The sequence below is a fragment of the Nyctibius grandis genome, chromosome 3, assembly GCF_013368605.1.
Source record: "Nyctibius grandis isolate bNycGra1 chromosome 3, bNycGra1.pri, whole genome shotgun sequence".
Taxonomy (NCBI): domain Eukaryota; kingdom Metazoa; phylum Chordata; class Aves; order Nyctibiiformes; family Nyctibiidae; genus Nyctibius; species Nyctibius grandis.
Window position 1 is genome coordinate 93,471,448 of NC_090660.1, and position 22,273 is coordinate 93,493,720.

General features: G+C 38.4%; 1 protein-coding gene across 1 annotated transcript in view; it reads left to right on the plus strand.

Moving 5' to 3' along the window:
* The window catches only part of ANGPT1 (angiopoietin 1), a 198,477-nt gene that overhangs the window by 116,012 nt on the left and 60,192 nt on the right, over positions 1 to 22,273 (plus strand). Inside the window, exon 5 of the mRNA XM_068396654.1 lies at positions 17,806 to 17,933. Within this exon, the coding sequence (XP_068252755.1) occupies positions 17,806 to 17,933 (128 nt within the window). The remainder of the gene's footprint in view (positions 1 to 17,805; positions 17,934 to 22,273) is intronic.

The window sequence follows — 22,273 nt, forward strand, 5'->3', positions numbered from 1 at the left end:
GCAGAAAAGTTTCCACTTACTGTCTGTCTGAGTCTAGATGACCAAAATTTTTGGTAAGCACATTCACAGCTGAAAAAGGAACCAGACAGCTTAGATTAAAATAATAATAATATTATCCTGGAGCACAAGACCACTCTAATGAAGGCTGAGTACTAAAGCATTTGGTTTTACCAAAGTACAATACCAGCTTCAGTCTGTGCAAATATATATTGAAGATGGAGAAGTATGCATGCTGGGAAGTAGAACTGGAACTACTCTACATTCACACAAAAATATGAAGTTTAGATAGTCTTACACAAGTTCTTATGTGTGCACTAATGTTCAAAACATAAAATATTCTGTGAGAACTGGTGGTTGTTTGGAGATAGAGAATAACAATATGTGATACATAAATCAGTGACACCACTTCTGTCTTATACTTTGGTAAATCTCAGTCATCTAATTTCGTAAAGGGTATAGCAGAAATGGAAATGGTCCAGAAAAGAATAGGACAATGGAAATAATTAGAGATGTGGAACGATTTTCATATGAGGAGAGAGAGCTATAGCACACAGAACTATTAGATGGGAAAAAAGGTATGTGGGTGTGGAATTAACTGTCGGGGGGATGACTTACTTAAACTATTGGAGGCATATTTCTTGACAGTAAAGTTATATACACATTTTACAGAACTAAGAAAACGTCTAGGGTGGGACATGGTCGGCATGTACCATAATAGTTCCCCAGACAACCTGACATGCATTCTTAGATGTTTGCACACCAAGGGAGCTTGGCAAGCCAAATCTGAGACAATGGAGGCTGGAACAGTGTGGAGATAACTGTGTCCAGGCTCTGTTAACAAAGCAGGTATGAGAACTCCATGGTAGCTTGTAGCTGACAAATCACATAGCCATTGTCCAGCAAGAAGTTATACCCTGTTCCACACAGAATCTTGGTCACTGAGACAGCAACTGTGGCGAAATCGTGTCCTGTGGATGAACTTCACTCATTATAATCTCATTATAATACCAAAACACACCTCCATCCCAAAAGTTACCTGCCTCCCTCTAACCCCTGATCATGTGCTCTGAATTTTTCTTAGCCTATACCTTTAAATTAAAGTGAGAGCATTTTACACCAATCAAAAATAATGTATGACTAGAGTCACTCAAGCTCCACCTAAACATAGACAAATAGTATAAAAAAAAACCCCTTAAGAAAGAGGCAAGGTAGGGAAGATACCATCACTGAGAAGTCAGGGAGACGACTTCTAGGATCAGTCAAGAGGCTGAACGTCTCTTTGCCAGCCATAGGGACATCATTGGGTAAGACCTGGGCGTGCTGATCGACAGCCGGCTAAACATGAGCCAGCAGTGTGCCCAGGTGGCCAAGAAGGCCAATGGCATCCTGGCCTCTATTAGGAATAGTGTAGCCAGCCGGTCTAGGGAAGTGATCGTCCCTCTGTACTCGGCACTGGTGAGGCCGCGCCTTGAATACTGTGTTCAGTTCTGGGCCCCGCACTTCAAGAAAGATGTTGAGGTGTTGGAGCGAGTCCAGAGGAGGGCGACCAAGCTGGTGAAGGGTCTGGAGGGTCTGACCTATGAGGAACAGCTGAGGGAGCTGGGGTCGTTTAGCCTGGAGAAGAGGAGGCTCCGAGGTGACCTTATTGCAGTCTACAACTACCTGAAGGGAGGTTGTAGTGGAGTGGGAGTTGGCCTCTTCTCCCGGGCAACTAGCGATAGGACAAGAGGACACAGCCTCAAGCTTCGCCAGGGGAGGTTCAGGTTGGACATCAGGAAGAATTTCTTTACAGAAAGGGTCATTAGACATTGGAATGGGCTGCCCAGGGAGGTGGTGGAGTCACCATCTCTGGATGTGTTTAAGAAAAGACTGGACATGGCACTTAGTGCCATGGTCTAGTTGACGTGGTGGTGTAAGGGCAATGGTTGGGCTCGATGATCCCTGAGGTCTCTTCCAACCTGATTGATTCTGTGATTCTGTGTGATTCTGTGATTCGTACACTTGGTTATACCAGGTGCTTCCCCGGGAAACTTAGAAATCAAGCTTGTATTTGTAATCATATTAATAGCGCTATATAGTCATCCTGCAACATATATACGTTCATAGGTACCTAAGCATGCTTTGCAGACAGTGTATTCATCACCGGCAATCTAAAAGAATCTCTATCTGTTGCTCAAATAAATTGCCTTACCTGGGGAACTGGTCACTAGGCTTTTATTTCGGTGGACGTGCCCAGATTCATGGCATAATCTGTAACGGTGTTAGTTCATTGACCATGACTGGGCCCTGCAGGACCTGTGTTAGTTCAACATATTAGCTGTTGAACGCAGCCAGACTGATAGTGCCTATTTTTGCCTATTTCAGCCAAAATCCAAAGTGTCAAATCGAGCATCGCTCAGAAGCTAAGCTCAGCCACCCCCATCCCCTCTGGTATCTGAGGACACGCTGGAATGCAAGGGGGTTTAACTTCTGCCAAATTAGCCCTGCTAAACACAACACACCTTAAACGCAACAGTAGGATGATGTTACAGAAGCATACAAAATAACTAATGGTGGGGAGAAAAGGAAGAGCCAGTAACACTGAGAGATATTTTCCATTGATAAAAGATAGTACTTGATTAAGTTAAAGTTGCTAGATATCATTGAGATTGATAAAGAGTTTTGAATTATTAGAAAGCTGAAGAGCTAGCAAAGGATAGGTCCCCTTAAAAACTTCAGGCTTTTAACCAGGGACACTCATCTTTGAAAGGAAGCACAACCTAAGTGAGGCATCAAGACTAGAAGGCCAGATTGTCAAAGATCAGTAACTTCCTAAGGATGAACACAAGAGTTGAGAGGAATTGCAAAGACTAAACCCTATGATATTTTGAGAATGGCTTTAAGTAGCTTTGTTGGATTTTGAACCATAAATTTAAAATGTAAGTAGATATATTTTGTATCACATGTATGCATATGTATTTTTAAAAACCGTATTTTAAAAGTCATAGTATTCAGGATTTTCCCGTTTGTGAAACTGAAATTAGTAATTTTATAACTTTTTTTTTATAAAATAATAATAATACAGCTAAACAACATTATTTCAAACGAACTGGTGATAACCATTGTTTTTTGATTACAAAACATGAGATGAATTTCCTCCAGTAATGACATAATCATATCAGAAGATTTATTTTTAGATTCATTTAAATAAGTTGGAAAACTTTCAGAAGTTTGCCTGCTACGAGCCTGTGAATAATGTAGCTGAACAGTGTAGAGAGACAGGGTTGAACAGAAACTGCTTTTGTTTAGTTTTACACTCTGAGAAGCTTGCCTAACATAGTCCCTAGTACTCGATGACAACCCTAAAAAATCTGCTTTGGTACTTCCACCGTAGCTAGACAAACTTTAAAAGATTTTCTGAAGGATATAAAGGCAAATGAGGAAGAGAGAAAAAAGTAAAAGCCACACAAAGGATAAATTTTTAAAATACAGATGGACCTAAATACAAAATCCAGATCCCACTTTCTGTGTCAGTTTTGGTACAGACTGGTTTTGTGATGGGGGCCACCCGTAAAACTTGGAATTGTTTGTGAGTTTGGTTTCCAAAATACCACCCACCTCTGTCCAAGTGTGAGTGATTCTAGAATTTCAGTTGCATGTAATCCTTAAAATTGACATTCTAATAGGTCACAAAGCCTACAGAAAGTCAAATATATGCAAGATACTGTGGGGACTCACATATCTCCCTTTTGGCCTGTGTCTATGGCTAAATAGATTTGTCACATTGTTTATGTATTTTTTAGGCAGGGGTAACAATCTTGGCAGCAGCTACCAATACATTTCTAAAATAGAATTTCTAAAAAAGCAACACTTTCAGACACAAGCTTTCCAATTGAAATGATTGTTCGTTATGGTGAAAATGCAAAGAAACTTTTTAAAGGTTAAGTAGTCTCCAAATTCAAACATAGCTAATTGCCTGAAACTTTTATTTTTTCCAAAGAAAAAGACCGAGAAATAGAAACATTGAGGTGAAGACTTAATTAATTACCACAGAGATATTGCACGACTATCTCCAAGGCTATAGAAGTCCTTTACCTGTAGAAGATAAGATTTGGATAGACACCACATCATTCTTTGCAAAGGTCATAAAAGATTTTGTGATTATCGTTTTCTCTAAACTGTTCATTCCTCACAATACTTTGAATATTATTTGTCTGAGGATGGATAAAGCATTTTGTCACATTGCTGTCACTGTCAAGCAATAAATCTGTAACACAGTAGCTAGTTTAGTGACAGACTTTCTAAGCTTCCACATTAGAAATATTACTTATGAAAAGGGTATGTAGTGCTAAGTAGTAGTAACTTATAGTTACTATAGTTTTAAGTAATAACAAATATTACTTAAAAAGAAAAATACAAGGAATGCACTACAAATTATGTTAAGAAATAGATAACATCATCGTCAAAGAAGTGTATATAAGTTCAAAACAAGTAATTCAGAAATTGTATTAGTCCAGTGGGAAATAATGCTTCAAGCCAAATGTCACAAAATATGCCCAGTCAAAAGTCACATACATTTTCAAACACATTGTCCTTTTGTTTTCCAGTAAAGAAAATAGATCTAGAGTGTCTGTTGCGTTAACATTAATTTGCATAACTTGAGATAGCTGCCTGAGTACTCCTACCCACAGGATAAGGGAATGTAAAAATTCAATGGAAAAGTATATTTGACCATAAACTTAGTTTTCTTTTCTGTTTTTTTATGTTGTCTGTCAGACTGCATAATAACATACCTTGTTAAAATGTTTGGTCTAAACTTGTATACTTCAGAGGAGTAATGGAACAGTAGAGTAAGCTTTGTCATGAATGTCTGGGTTTTTTTACCTCCTAGTAGCAGAGAAATGAAGCATTAACTTCCTCTTGAATGCTGACAAGAAGCTAAGCTTAATTCTCAAAATAATACACATATATGCTAGGAATTTACCTCCCCAGAAGTGCCTATTGAGTTCATGAAGTAAATAACACGGTTAGTGGGTCTGGCATTTCTGAAAAGGTACAAATCTTCTGGCTTGTGGGTAGGTTTTATATTTTAGAAAATAATGCAGGAAAAGTAAATATGTCCAAAAATTTATTTTAATGGAATACATGCTTCTAAAAGGCATAGCAATTAATTTATTCAAAACATTAATCAGTAAGTAGTCTATTCCACTTCTTAGACCACAGTTGTTATGATGTTAAAATTTATGCTGAAAAGAGTGAGAATAGAACGAGAACTTCAAAGAAATGACCCAAAGGTTACAGGCACAGGGAAACTCCTTTGACATGAGCAGAATTACCCCAGCAGTGATGCTGGCCTACTTCATTAGAAAGACTTCAAAGACACCTTATATAATACAAGCCAGAATTTGAAAAAAAAATCCCAGTGGGAATCCCAGGACAGAACAGCAGATTCAGGTGTTCTGAAAGGTAATTTTAAATCTTAATGTTTGGACTGTATTCAGCAAGAAAAATTTTCTATATTATAATGATTCAGCCATATATTGGAATACAATAACCAGTATATTTAAATCTAATAGATTTTAGACAGCAGTGTAGAAGAGTAAGGTTGTATGATACAGTTCTTGGTAATCTTTTTTCTGTGCACAGAAAGAATAATATCTCATCTGAGATATATTTTGAGGTGACAGCATGTTTTGTCTGGTACCATTTCCCTAACTATATCTTTTCATTCCTTAAACACTTGCCTCCTCTTTTTACCTCATCCTTGACACTGCTAAGGTTTTATTCAACATGATGAGACATAACTAGTGAGGCAGAAACCTAGAGTACGGCATATCAGTCACTTCATTATTTTTCTTCTGAAGCATAGAAACAAAAAAAGAGTTTTGTTAGAGGCACAGAATTTTCTGACCAACTTTGGCTGCAAGCTGTAGATCTGAGGTAGATCAGGAGTGTGCTTGAAACATGGTCATGAGAAAAGAATGCATGAATAAAGTGACAGACTTTTTTTTTTTACCTGAAATTGCATTTTTATTACCAATGTAAAAACAAAACATGATGCTTTTCATCTATGAATTCCAATTTTTTATTGTTATTTTTCTTAATATTAATTAAGAATGAACTAAAAACTACAGACTTGATAAAGTTGGAGTGACCACACCAGAGCACTGAAGCCTGAATCTGGTGTTTCACACTTATCTTATTCTGTCATGAAGTACTTTGATCACCAAAGGTTTCAAAGCAAATAGCTTCAGCAAAGTTTGACAGTATGTGTGTTCGAGAATACAGAAAATATCCATTTGCTCAGTTTCTCTCTACTTCCTCCTGCTTTAGAGATTTTATGAGCAAGCAGTTTCCTTTTTTTAAGACATCTTAAAGCAATAACAGAAATACCTTTAGTTTAAAAAGAGATCAGAACATCACTATCAGAAAATGTCAAAAAGCTCACTATTATAAAGATGCATTCCACTTTTTGATCTGCCTTTATTTATATTTTGAAAGCTGGCGAAAAATTGGATCTTAATTTTGCACTTAGTGCCATGGAAGAGAGGTCCCCTTACCCTTACTGTAGCTGGATCCAACTGAGCATATGGTCCCACTGAGGTGGAAAGCTCTACAGGGCTGCAGTCAGAGGCAAGATTGTCTTTGTACAGTTGTGTAGATGTTCAGTTAAACATACTCATCAGCACCAGCTTCAGTTTGTATTTCTTGTTTATTCTGTTCAGGTGCTATAGACTTCCTGTTTCCCTTGGAGATTTTCTGTATTGTAATGTATTTTTCACAGATGCTCTGAAAGCTCAGGTAAGGGGTTTTGGGGGTCAGCCTCACCTGACTCACCTAACATTTACAGTGTAGATGTAGAGTCTTGGTCTAGACTTCCTTTAGAGTCAACAAAGACACTTTTGTCAAGTGGCTTGTCTTAGGATGAGGTGAATTGCATCTGCAAGTACCTTTTTTCTCCATATTATCTGTTAAAGGGTGATGATATTAGTGCTGCTATTTATATGATCAGTATCTACATTGGGGCAGCTTAATTTTATATTCTTTTTTTCTAAAACTAAATAAATAACAATATTAATTCCAAATCATCATAATTTAAAAATAAAATTATTTTCATACCTTGCTCAGGCAAGGATACCTTAACATAAAATGCAAAAAAGTGTATTAGGTAGGATCAAGTCAGACTTTGGTTTAATAGAGATTCATTACTGAAATAAGTCAATTTGAATGTGGAGCATTTGAAGTTTATGTCAGTCAGAAAACACTTAAACTCTTCAAAACAGAATTGGAGATTCCCATAATTATCCCTATTAACTTGTTGATGGTCACAGCAGGAGGTCAATATTTATTAGTACTGAAAAATGAATACTTTAAGTACATATTTTTACATTTAAATTCTTGATTGTTAATATTGAAATCAATTACCCACCCTCATTTACAGAGTACACGTTAGTGCCAAACCCCTCTTCACTCTGTTTTGTGAAAATGGTATTATTCACTCACACCCAAGACATTACAAGGGATATCAGCATATATAAACCAACTAACAATGCTACTGGTGTCACTCAAATGGCTTGTTAGTGAAAAATTTCTTTGTATGCCTACCATTCTTCAGCTGGAAACACTAAATGCACATTAGGGTGCCTGTGTGGAAAAAATATAAAACAGTTAAAGAAATATGGACGCTAGAAATATTAAACAAAGCCAGTGGGTTAATTTCCCTTGTAGCAGTTTGTGAAAGACTTCTTTAGTTCTCATCTCCCAGTGAATGGCTGGTTACTCACAAAATTGCTGTCTCAAACAGAAACTATTAAGGAACTATATTGCAGCTGGATAATTAAGTGTCTTAATCTCTTTGTAAATGGGCAATAAGGCATTCTATTTCAGCTCACTAATGAGGACCACTTTATGGTATTCCTAAGTGATGTCTTTCAAATGCACAGTGAATCGAAGTATTATTGTTGTTACCAGTCACTAAGGCTGGATTTATTGTGAAACAAACTTGATAACTGTCGATAATTTATTAGGCAGTAAATAATTATGCCCTGGAGAGGGTGAAAGCTCACTACGTTAACGCTGTTTTCCAAGACCAAGTCAATTCATGCAGCACTACAGGAGGGAACTTCTGCTTTAAATGATTTATTTAATACATAGTTGGATAGCTTGAGTGCTCTTGCTATGCAATTGTTTGCCTTTCTTACTTCAGACTCTTAGAGGGTGTGTGAGAGGGAAAAGTAATATTCTGTTAGCTGCTAAAACATTTCTGTACATGTTAATGTGAGGCATCTAATGGCTACACCTTTTCTCTTTTATCCCCACCTTAAAACTATGGATCTGAAATCCATATTATGGATTATATTATGGGTTATGACTGATTGTTCCTTTAGATATTAAAAATGTGTGTGTATACATATATGTACTTATACTGCCATAAACTCTGAACACTTAAATGAAGGCCAGCATTTTCCATTCTAATCATTCAGCAGATGAGCGTGCCTGAGGAAGGAGTTCTAGAGCTCATGTTTTCTCCCACCTTCTAAAATACCCATATAAGTTCAAGGTAAGCTCACAAGGAAATCTTGAATGAAAGACACAAGAGCTGCTATTTGCCTATTAATGGTCAAAATGAAAATAGTGTTCTATAAATTATTACAAAGGAACAGAAAGGAAATCAGAAAAAATTGTACCACAGTATAATTCATTATGTGCTCAAATACTGTATGAAATACTGGACCACACGTCTCAAAAAAAAAAAAAAACGAAACAAAAAAAGATGGAAAAAGCTACAAAGACGGATGATCAAAGATGTGAAATAGCATTCATTAAGCATATCAGAGATACTTCAGGCAGCGTAGAAGATAATAGAAGGAGAATGCAGTTGAAATTGTAGGTGGCTTGTAGAGCATCGATGCACAATTACTGACACTTACAGCCAAGAATGAAGGGTCACCAGCTGAAATACACAAGTTAAAAGCTAACAATGGGGGAATGTCCTTCACATGGTACTTGTATGGAGTTCCTTCGTATAGGACGCTGCGAACGATTAAAATTCATGTGGCTTCAAAAAAGCAACTGGAGAAAATAGTAGAAGAAAATTATTTCAAAGCCGATTAAATATACAGATATTATAAATATACAGATATTATATCTGGCAGAGGAAGCGCCTATGCTGTAAATTCCTGGATATGCTTGCCTGTTGTTCTGCTGTTCTCCAGTCATCTGCTTTGGACATCTGTTCCTATTGAAGACTCTCTTTTGCTCCAGGTGTTAGCCCAGCCCTTGCAAAACCTTAGGGTCCTCCTGGGGAGGGAAAGGCCTAAAGGAGAAAAAAAATAAGGAGAAAATAAGCAATTATGAGGGTGCAAGCACAGAAGAAAATAGAAGAGCAGTGAGGGTTAAAAGATCAAGTCTGGTGCGGAAGCCCCGTGACCTCTAGGGCCTCTGATGCTGGAGATGGGACACTGGAGAGGCTGGAGCAGCAATGTAACCTGGTATAGCCACTCTCATAACTTCATTTGGGATTAATGGGAGCCTTGACAATAAAGTTTTGACAGTAAAGTTTTATAAACTAGAATCTGATAATTTATAATCTATAAACTTGATTATGGAGCAACAGTTCCCAGAACAGAAATATTTTATTCCAGTATGTCAAAATGAACTTTTTTTTTTTCCAGTTTGCCTTTGGCCAGCTCTTTTTGTCAGTCAGATTCAGAGCAATCTCGCAAAGAAATATTACTTTGAAACGCATTTTAGTGAATGCATACTTTGCTGGAAGGAAAATATGTGTCCAAACTCCAGTCCTAAAGTTTCTCTCATCTCCCTAATAAGTAAACGTGAGTACACAAGCATGCACAAACAATGACTTACCTGAGAAGACTGCTGAACTCCAAGATATGTGCAAGCAGCTTTCATACTAATATCCCCCTCCTTTTTTTTTAACATGATATTCAGACTTTGTGGAGATGAAAATAAAACATAATATTAATACAGGAGGAAATAAAGATGACATTGGAGAAAGTTTTGAATGAGGTAGTGGTAGTTTGTCTTTATAATAACATAGATTTGGATACTAAGTGCATATAAGTTCACATTTAAAACATTTACTTAACTAGTTAGATGCATCAAAAGTTGCTGATGTTTTATCAATAACAAGTAACTGCAATATTTTTTAATTTCATGACTCTCAATAGATTGTAATTTTCTAACTCATTTTCAGATTGGCTATATTGGGTGACGGTGGTAGTTTTAATAATCCAGAAATACTTTTTGGAGAGGAAAAACACATAGTATGTATTACATACCTGAACAGACTAGAATCCAGAAAATGCACTTTTCAAGTCCTTTTTGACAGGGACACAAGTGTGCTCTTCCACGGCTATCATTTTAGTTTGTAGGCAACACTGTGTCTATCTGGAGAGCATATCTGACTTGAAGTCGGCCTCCAGGTTTGTGCCTTTCCCTGTAGTTTGTGTAAGATTTGCAGCACAACTGTGTTGTCACAGGGTTGTCTTGTTGCAGGCAATAGTTGCACATGACAGCCAGCTATTAGGTTGCAGTTTAATGTTTGTTCTCAAGTGGAGACTCTAGGCCACTGAAAAAACAGACCATACCTCTGGCTGTAAGTCAGCAAAAACTGAGTGGCTGTAACTCTTTGCATATTTTTCCTCCTCAAAACAAAAATAATCTTCACCCTTTCTCTGTCAGATCTGTTTGTGGTTCCTGCTGCTAAGTCTGGGAACATATATACATGTATGGGCCATGTTCCAGGCCTGTTCACTGGGGATATTTGACTGACATCCTTTTGATAACATTAGCAAACTGTTCCTGATTTGATTCTTCGCAAGCCAGGCGCTGTTTGCCATGATAACTGGAACTGTGGTGGTGCACAGCAGCTGCACCCAAATGGCTGGGAAAGAGGTCAGAGATACAGAGTCTCTTATAGAAACATAGGATTCCCCACCATATGTCTGGAACCATGACAAGATCAAGGCAAAACTTATTTGCAGTCTGGATCTAGATCTTCTGCAACAGAAACTACCATTTGGTAGTCCTTGAATGACCCTGTCCTGGAATGCTACAGCTGTAGGCAGAAGCCATCAGTTTACAAACTTCTCCTTTTTGTTTTTTTAGAAGCTGCTCATCTGGGGACAGAAATTTTCACCTCAGATGCTTCTGATAGAGCAGCTAAAATTTAGATCAATTCTCTTTGCCAATAAGATATGGAGAGAGACTTTTACTTCCTGGCTTCAAAAGCATGAAGAATTTTTTTAAATGCATTTTGATATGTACAGTGATTATTAAGTCCTATAAGAAAATCAGATTCATCTAAATAAAACACTAAAACAATGAAAATATAATAATTCACTAAGACACTACAGAAATGTCTGCATATCTGTCCAAATAAGTCACTATCAGGCAAAAAAACCCAACAGCTGCCTTCCATTTGCTGGCAGTATCACTAAAGGACATAAGACACTAGTGATTAACTCAGTCTCAAATGATTTCACAAATATTGCAGTTCAGATCTTAAACAATTTAGTAAATATGAATGTGATTTTATTGATTCAGTCAACATAATGAATTGCAGTTTAACATTCTTTATTGCTTGCAGGCAAACTGCAAATTCATTCATCAAATATCTGACAGAAACCTGAAAAGCAATGAGATAACCACTTCATTTTCTCAAAACCAATCATCAATCTCAATTTAAAAAATCAAGTATATTATTTTTAATTTTTTTTTCTAGTAAAGATGAGATTAGATAATTTTTGTATAGCTAGGAAAAAAATTAAATATTGTGTGTTTTAAATTTCATGTTCCTAGAGGAGAACTTCAGATTACTAAATATTTCAGAATCTATTTATTCTTAGTAGTCAGTTTGTATTTCTTTAAACCCAGGCAGAAAAACAGGCATTCTTCCTTTGTGATAGCTGTTAGGAACTAGTAAACTCATTTACTATTGACTTGTTTTCATGACTGATAGCAGAAAAATAGTCTCGCCCTACACAGAGGCACACACAACTAACAATCAGGTAAGGGTTTTCCCTAGCTATTGCTTTGGGAAAAGTCGCTACATATCTGAGCTCTCTCATTTGCAAGCTCCAGTAACCCTTTCTACAAAAACTAAGAGGCTACAACCTCAGATGCCGACCCTGGCTTTCTGCTGAAGGTTAATATCCTGTTAGTAGGAGCAGCAGAACATCTGCTCAGCCCTGGCAGTTCACAGCCTCTGGTTTAGCAGAAACCTCATTGATTTGGGTTCTTGTTCCTCCATGAGGCCACAGAGCAGTTTCACTGCCAGGGCTGTTGGCTCTACATGGGAGCAACCATCTGACAGAGCTCTGGGCAGTTATGGATGGCACCTGCTGTATTGCCTAGACTCAAATCATCATCCATGGCATCTAGGAAAAGAAACAGCTGAAAGACTGATAACTGAAAGAAACAATTCATCAAGTAGGGGAACACAGGTAGCATAGCCCAAGGAGAAAATTATTGGGATAAAACTTGACCAAAAGACTTTTAGAAGTGCAATGAAAGAACTTATTTCTCTTGTTAATTCTCCTTCTGTTCAGGAAAGCAGGATTTTCCACATAGGCATCATTGCTTCAAAGGAGCATGACTTCAGCACCAGTTTATTCATCCAGAAAAGGCAATAAAAAAGCCCCTCCAGGGTTCCAAATTTTGGCTAAGCACACAGGTTTTAAAAATGATAATATTATTTTGCTTGACATAGGCTTATCTTTTTCTTCAGGTACATAAAACTTTGGCATAAACACTGTATTTGAAAATAGTTAAACTAACATTACAAATCTGTGTAAAGTCAATTAAGATCTTGAAATGTAATGGCTACATATTTTGTTTTAGAACTACTTTATTTGAGCCTTGTTACTTTTTAAAAAAAATTACTTACACATCTCCCATATGTGAGCCAATGGATCATTCAGGAACTTCACTTGGTGAAGTTCAAGGTCTATGTAATGTTATAGAAAAAACAGTCTGGAGCTATAGTAGGTAGAAGTGGTTTGGAAATTGTATGGAATATTAAGTTAGAAAAACAACAGCAAACCATAGAAAAAACATATTTTAACCTAAAAGAACATTACTAGTAACATTCCTGAGTATTAATTTTCTGATAACTTTGGGCTGTTCTTGCAAATTGCAGTCTGATATATTATGAAAAACTGAACTTTGTGCTTGTCATGCTTAATATATTATGCTGCAATCTGTAAAAGTTCAACTCCTTCACAAGGAGCTGAGCTTTCTTTCCAGTGGGAGCATCAGCTGCTGAGAGGGGGATGAGAGACACCCAAGGAAAGCCATCTGCTGGCTAGAGTGGTTCACTGAATAAAACCGACTGCTGCAAAAGAAGGATATTGGGTTGCTTAGTCTATAGGAAACGAACACATCTGTGATCTCAGGTATTTCAGCTGTCTGATACTGAGAGGAACGATGGAAGGAATTGGGAATACCTATCTGTCCATATTTTACATCAACAGCAGTTTTATTGTGCTTTTTCTAGTCTTTAAGAATGAGGAAAAAATGTATTTAGAATCATAGAACTGTTTTGATCGGAAAAGACCTTTAAGATCAACCAGTAACGCAGCACTGCCAAGTCCACCACTAAACCATGTCCCTAAGCACCACATCTACTCATCTTTTAAATACCTCCAGGGATGGTGACTCCACCATTTCCCTGGGCAGCCTGTTCCAATGCTTGATAATCCTTTCAGTGAAGACATTTTTCCTGATATCCAATCTAAACCTCATCTGGCACAACTTGAGGCTGTTTCCTCTTGTCCTGTCGCTTGTTACTTGGGAGAAGAGACCAACACCTACCTCGCTACAACTTCCTTTCAGGTAGAGAGCGATAAGGTCTGAGGTCTCCCCTCAGCCTCCTTTTCTCCAGACTAAACTATGTCAGTTGCCTCAGCCGCTCCTCATAAGACTTGTGTTCTAGACCCTTCACCAGCTTTATTGACCTTCTTTGGACTCGCTCCAGCACCTCCACATCTTTCTTGGAGTGAGGGGCCCAAAACTGAACACAATATTTGAGGTGCAGCCTCACCAGTGCCAAGTACAGGGGGACAATTACTTCCTTAGTCCTGCTGGCCACACTATTTCTGATACAAGCCAGAATGCTGTTGGCCTTCTTGGCCGCCTGGGCACACTGCTGGCTCATATTCAGTTGGCTGTTCATCAACACCTCCAGGTCCTTTTCTGCCAGGCAGCTTTCCAGCCTCTCTTCCCCAAGCCTGTAGCGTTGCATGGGGTTGTTGTGACCCAAGTTCAGGACCCGACACTTAGCCTTGTTGAACCTAATACAATTGACCTCGACCCATTGATCCAACCTGTCCAGATCCCTCTGCAGAGCCTTCCTACCCTCAAGCAGATCAACACTCCCACCTAACTTGGTGTTGTCTGCAAACTTACTGAAGGTGCACTCTATCCCCTCGTTCAGATCATTGATAAAGATATTAGAAAACTGGCCCGAATACTGAACACTGTGGAACACCACTTGTGATCAGACGCCAACTGGATTTAACTGCATTCAACACAACCCTTTGGGCCCAGCTGTCCAGCCAGTTTCTCACCCCATAGACTTGTGTGTGTCTAAGTGGCATAGCAGGTCACTAACTATTTTTCCTTGGATTATGGGGGCTTCATTCTGCTCCTTGTCCCTGTCTTCCAGGTCAGGGGGTGGGATACCCAGAGGACAACTGGTCTTACTACTAAAGACTGAGGCAAAGAAGGCATTAATCATCTCAGCCTTTTCCTCAGCCTTTGTCACTATGTTTCCCCCCGCATCCAATAAAGGATGGAGATTGTCCTTAGCCCTCGTTATGTTGCTAAATTATTTATAGAAACATTTTTCATTGTCTTTTACGGCAGCAGCCAGATTAAGTTCTTGGTGGGCTTTGGGCCTTCTAATTTTAACTTTGCATAGCCTCACGACATCTTTGTAATCTTCCTTAGTCACCTGCCTCTTCTTCCAAAGGTCATAAACTCTCCTTTTTTTCCTGAGTTCCAGCCAAAGCTCTCTGTTCAATCAGGCCAGTCTTCTTCCCCGCTAGCTCTTCTTTCAGCACATGGGAATGGCCTGCTCCTGTGCCTTCAAGATTTCCTTCTTGAGGAGAGTCCAGCCTTCCTGGACTCCTTTGCCCTTCAGGACTGCCTCCCAAGGGACTCTGCCAACCAGGCTCTTAAACAGGCCAAAGTCTGCCCTCCAGAAGCCCAAGGTGGCAGTTCTGTTGACCCCCCTCCTTACTTCTCTGAGAATCGAAATTTCATGATTGCCATGCCCAAGACAGCCTCCAACTATCACATCACCCACAAGTTCTTCCCTGTTTGCAAACAAAAGGTCCAGTGGGACGCCTTCCCTAGTTGTCTCACTCACCAGATTTTTCTAAGTATGCATCCTAGAGATCTATCTCCTTAGAAAATTATTTTCAAATCTAATTCTAATTACTCTGAATTAAAATCTTGACTTGTTTAAAATTTAAATAATATGGACTTTAGGATATTCTCATGATTTTTTTGTCTAACTTTCACTTAACAATGAACCAAATTCAAATTTCCATGATTGCCTCTTAAGTAGTTATTTCCAAGTGGTTTTTGATGTGTGTATAATGGTTAAATAGAGGTAAGGTAATCTCTCTATATATAGATATTAAAATATAAGTACTTTAAAACTCAAGGAAATGAGCACTTTGCCTCTGCACAACTAAATGCATTTTTTAGATGAGAGACTGATGTCTGCAGTTGAAACAACAGTATTAGAGAAATTCAGACCAGGAAGAATGGATCTAATCTAAAGCCCCCTGAAATCAATGAGAGGCTTTGCTTTAACTCCTCTAGACTTTGGCTCTGGCCCCAGGTAATTATTCAAGTTAGTCTTTGGCTACTGATACTAACACCATCTGCCTACAAGAAAGTACCATGAAATTTTTAATTAACATAAACCGTAAAGGCCTCAGTTCTAGGTCTTATCTGAAAAAAGGCACCTTTGAGAGCGCACTGTTGATGCGTACCGTGCTGAGGATCTCATTCCCTGCCATCTCACAGGGAAGTGGTAGTACATCATCACCTGCTGCATTGCCAGCACTACCTTTTCCAAATATAGCCAAGTTTCAAAGCCATTGATTTTCCAATTGAAATTCATATGCAAGTATATGAACCAGGTTTTATTTTTATTGATAGTGTTGGATAAAAATAATAAATATGCAGCAAATACATGGAAAGGGAGAAGTAAAGGGGTTGTGTTTGTTAAAATCAAATTGTAAAAGAACAAATAAAACACATAAAAGGGAAAAAAGAATATGACATGTGTAAAATGCCTACCTAGAGAGCAGATTAGTCTTACAGTTCAGGGATGGATTTTCATTATTTTTCTATTTTTGCCTTTTCACAAAATCACTGAGGTAAAACTTTTAACCTTTCTCTTCCTCAGTTTCCCCATCTGTGAAACGGTATTTATGCCAATTGATCTGGCAGAAATTTGCCATCCTATAATACTGCTTTGAGGTCTTCAATGGGGAGATAGTATATCAAGCTACGAAGCCTTGGCTTTATTGCATATCATCTCATGGCCTGGATAGTCCCACACGCTGTGCAAGGCCGTTGCTTTTGTACACACCATTGTCATTAAGCACTAGCTTTGCAGCATAGGCCACTTCACTGAGAGTGAATAAGGCATAGTCCCTTTTGTACCTATAACTCACGTTTTCAAGCCAAAAATTAAAAAGATGTGTCTGTCACCAGATGATGATTGTGTCTGGAGGACTTAAATATTGTTTCCTTATTGTAGGGATTAATGAAGTTCCGGCCCAGGCCCTGCACAGCACTTAAAGACATGCTTAACTTTAAGAATCTGAGTAGACTGATGGATTTCCATGGGAATACTGATGTGCTTAAAGTATGTGTTGTTGGAATGAAGTCATATCCCTCAGTATCGTGTGGGGTCACGCTACTTTTGTTTGTGAAAGTGAAGGAACACTCTCAGATGTTACTCCTTCTACAGGGAATCTCCTGGCTGTTCAAGACTGGGATCCTCAAACATCTCGTCCTCCTGATTTCTCAGCCCAGACTCATATGTGGTCTGTCTGCAATATACAGTATCAAGATCTGCACTGGTGTTCTAACATTGTTTTCCTATTCTGAGCCAAAATGAAAGTCAATAAATCATGACTCTAAACAACTGACTTCAGTAGTACTGATTTTTCTTCTTTTTTCCAATAATTGTAACTAACAACTTTTATGTATGTAGATATGAAAATGATGAAATAATTCTCTGCCAAAAAAATGAACTTAAGCAAACAGCTCCCTTGCCCCAAGCCCTTAGGCTGCTCAAAAGGCAGTACCTCATGGAGGAAAGGCACAGGATCTTTCTTTCCAGGGTTCTGTGTTGATATCTTAGGTGTGCATCTCTCTCAGATCACAACACTGAACAAGCTTGTCCGCCTCCATGTGCCATCTCTGGGACATTCTTTGGCAACCTCCCAGATACAGCTTGAGTCAGGGGCAACACCTGCAGCTGCACAGACCTTTGTACTCAGAAGGAACACGCGATGTTCACCTCTCGGTAGACAGGATGCTGTTTAGCTATTTGCATCATGGTTTACTTCTACTGGTGCCTACTCTGCTGTCTGTCTGAAGGTTTCATACTAGTTCTTTAATAGAATTTACCAAATGCACTATGTAAGGACCATAGGACAGTTGTTACTGTGTATGTTTAAAAGGAATACCATGTGCAAAAGTGGACTTCCTTGATGCAGAAATGCTTAAGATTGCTGTTGTAACTTATATTATCACATTTTTTTTGTTTTGCAGTTTTACTAAAGAATGCAAAAAAAGAGGAAGAAAAGCCTTTCAGAGACTGTGCAGATGTATACCAATCTGGTTTTAACAAAAGTGGGGTCTACACTATTTATATTAACAACGTGTCAGATCCTAAAAAGGTAAAGTAAATATTTGTTTTATTTTCTTTTTTGTTAATATGGTGTTGCTCTGGCCTTAAAGGAACATTTGAAGCCTTTATTGAAATTCTCATTCTGCAAAATGTTGTGCTGGTATAAATAACCTGGGCTGTATTCAGTCTTGAAAAAAATACAATAGAGTGAAGAAAATGATAAACTGTATTATTGCAGACATTCTTCTTTCTTGCTGACAGAAAATCCTTCCTAAGTTCCAACATACATTCAATAGCTGACTCACTTCCTCCCACTTGGCAAGTTCAGTTGAATCAGAATATGGCTGCAAATAAATCTACAATAAGGTTTAGAAAAGAATTAGTAAAGTGCTGTAATGAAGAAGCAGATGGGGGATTATCTGGTAGCACAGAGAAAGAAATAGTAGAATGAGTAGTTTTTAAAGATAAAGGTTTACAAAAATCTTGCTTCTTATGCAGGGAGCAGGGAAAAGTATTTTTGACTGTAAAGAACACAGCATACTGAATATTAACACTGTTTGAAATGATGAAGCATATATAATCCTGTTCTCAAAAAAGATCTTTGTGAGTTATTTTTGATGAAAATGAAACAGTAGTCAGTAAAGGAGACTGATTCTTTGGAAGGCTTTTGGTGCTAAGGTACCTGAGACAGCTGAAGCTAGGAACGTGAGAGAATAACTTAAGCCTAACTAATACATGGAGGTACCTGAGACAGCTGAAGCTAGGAACGTGAGAGAATAACTTAAGCCTAACTAATACATGGAGGAATGCTGTCTGTCTCTCTGATGGGGCACTATTAGGAACAGTCCCCAACAAGGCTAAGATCTGATTACCTGGGAGAGGAAAACACAGTGGTGTCCAGAAACTGGGCCAACCTGGAGTAAGGGAGCCACATGTGTTTGGAGAATTACTTCTTACTGCATTAAAATGGTGACCCTGCAAACAGAAAAAGGCAATAATATTACTGATGTTATTGTCTATAGTCATTTTATGATGATATTAAGATATGTAAAACTTATTTCTAAATTGAATTTGGTTTTACTAGAGGCCTTTGGAAGCCTGTAGATGCCAAGGTGTTATAGTTTACTAAGGAATTAAGAGTTCATTAAATCATGAGTAGAATTGAGGTGGGAGAGTGCTATGGGCAAAGAACAATATAATTCTGGTGAATGTGAACAGAAAAATAATTGACATGATGTAAAATACATAGACGCCTTTAAGCATTACTGAACAGGACAACAATAAAAGCAGTTCTGTAGAAGCTGTTCAACTCAGAACAGAGATGTAACATCAAAGTCCAAATTGAATGTACAAATTGTCAGTGGCTTTTCTTTGCCTTATTAAAGTTCATAAACCATCCCCCGAAGCTGGGTTGCAATGAAAAACAATGGTTACCTGAATGCACTGTGGCACTGATGCTTCTGGTATATTTACCTTAAGCCCACTTCACTGGTAATACAAGGACAGTGACACTATGGAAGCCACCCTGTGTTTCTGCTGTATCCCTGTTTGCAGACACTGCAATCAATCAATACAGGCAGTACAACTCAGCTGATATCATTGCATTACTTTTTCCTGGAGGCTTCCTGTTTTAGCAAGAAAATTGAGGGGCGGCGGGGGTGGGGGATGGGGGGCGGAGAGTCTTGGGGGCATTTCTGCTACCACCTGTTCCTGTCTTGTCCTAGCAATAGCACAGCAGGAGTTGATCCCAGGCACGGGAGGAGTGTGATTGCTTTAACAGATGTTTTTTCAGACATTAAGGTTGTATTAACAGTCTGCAAGGTAGTGCTGTGCAGAGATAGCTGAACTAACTCCAACTGAGATAGCTTCAAAATCACATCAGTGCAGCACTGTGCCAGGACTAATTAGCCCAGAGGTAGCACCATGCTGACACAGTTAGATTACTTTGGGACCCGAGATAGTAACCTGATCTGTACTCCATGGAGACATACCCGCTTGTTTAAAGCCAGCTTAGTTATCTGGATTAATGCAATGCACAACTCTGACGTGTCTTAAGAGGCCTAATATATTGTTACCTTCTGTAATACTTGCAGCCACTGGCAACTCTCTCATTTATAGTAATTTTATACTTCAGGTCACAAAAATATACCTTAATTTCATTTTATATTTCCTAAGGGATACTTACTAGAATCCTGACATTCAATAGAAAATATCTCATTGTCATATATACAAATGTTACTGTCATTTCTAGTATTTTGCTGGGTTTACCTTCATATATTCAGAGACAATTATCCTCCGTGCTTACAGCTCCATACCGTTTATATGCCTCATTTTTATATGCTTACTAATTTAGATTGCAATTTTTCTTTCATGTTCCTAGCTTCAACAGTTCATTAGTTTAGTTCATTGGCTTCCAACCCTGCCTCAAAAATTAGAGATTCATTTCTGTTTAAAAGGATCTTAATATTCCATATTTTTGAGATGGGAAGAAAAAAAGATAGGCTTAAAGTATGAAGCTAATTGGCTTACTTTGATGTGTGTATGTGTGCAATGCCTGATGCTGTTGACAAATGATTGTCCCTAGGCCATAGTAAGAGCCAAGGCAAGAAGAGTCCTCTCAGTCCCCTGCAGAGGTGGGGTCAGCTACAGGGGAATCAGAGGCTGCTGATAAGCAGAGGAACAGTGGGAGTGAGGTTGGCACCATTTTGGAGCTGAAGGAACCATGTCACATTTGGGAGCTAAAGTAGGCCAGGTGGGCTGGTCTAAGTGCACACAGAACCTCTGTATCTCCCCTTGGATCAATGTATTGGACTGTCTTACTGTTTCCTCTAATGGCCTCACAAGCATGACTTCTACCAACTTCTGGGTGCACTTCACAGAAAATGTAATGTTATTAATTGCGAGTGAGGTCTATATATCTGGGTCTTCATGGCTCTGCAAAAGCATTTGCCACCATTGCCATGAATGCAGCCTGCACTCCTTCCCCTCCACATTCTGCCTGTTGACTTCCTACCAAATTAGTGTCAATGGTCTCTCTGAGCATATCTGCCAGAATTTCAACCCATTAGGTGTATGTTAGCCACATATACTGTGGAGATTGTTGTCCTGGCATGGTTACCTTCAGGCTTGGTTTCTACATAGCAGATACACATTCCCTGACTCTCAAACGGCTGGTCTTGATCTTGTTGCTGCATGCCAACAATGTAGATTTGTGATGTCTTAGTGTGCATGCACTTAAAAACCAGTATGTGGTAACCCCTTTCCTTTTGTTTATTTTAAAATCAGGCTGATCTCTAAATGATTATTATGAAGTTTATAATAATTTAGTCCATAAAGTTAAAACATGTATAAATAATCTCATATATGCCTTTTAGTAGCTTGAACATTTTTACCCATGAATTTAAGGAAGAGCAAGAGTGCAATGTTTTGGATGCCCTTTTAACCTAAATCAGGTTATATTATTGACCATAAACTCAGAATCTAAAGATGCATACAGATCCAAAGTCACTTCATACTTTCCTTTTCTGGTAGAGGGTGAAATATCAGAACATGTTAAAAGCTGTTTAATGGCTGAGTGCCTTGACCTTGTCTAGGACAGAAGCCAGTCCAGGACATTTGTTGGCTAGAGCTATGCACAATGAACATCTATAATCGGCTTGGCACTCCTGTTAATATGGCAGGTGTTTGTGTCTACCGCCTTGGAAAGTGCCAGACCACACAATGATGGCTAGTGAACAATGTGCTACTGTAAATCTTTCTTTCACTACGCAGCTTTCTCTTTTAATTTGCTATTTTATTCAGAAACCATTGAAGTCTTTTTAAAGGTATTTTATTATATTTTAGTATGAAAACCCCATCATTTGTTTGTGTGCATCTTTAAAATGAGTAGTCTTAATAGAGTTGAGGATTTAATGTTTTAAAAATTGGCAGGGATTCACGGGAGCTTGAAATGACTTATAAGGGAAGTAAATTCATCATTTAGAAATTCTCACTGTAAATCAGACTAAAGAAATTAAATCCTATAGATAAATGTTTTGAGTCACAGTGTCTTCCCTGAAGGAGGAATAGGGCCAAAATATTTGTCTAGCAAATTGTGGGTTTTTTTGCAGTTACCCTAAATCAAGTTCACATGTTTGCACTGTTTGGTGTTCTGTTTCCTTCCTGTACCTACACAGGGACTTCACTCAGCATGCCTGGAGCAAATTAAAACAAAAGCACAAGCACTTGGACAGGATTACTATGACAATGCTTATGAGTAGGAAAGATTTGGAATTGATTTGCCTGAGGGTAGAATATGGTTCTCTAGTCAACTGAGGGATGAATTTTTATTTAACTGAATTGGATAGTAACCTTCAATTTGGCAAAGCAACTTAAAGCTTTAAATTACCA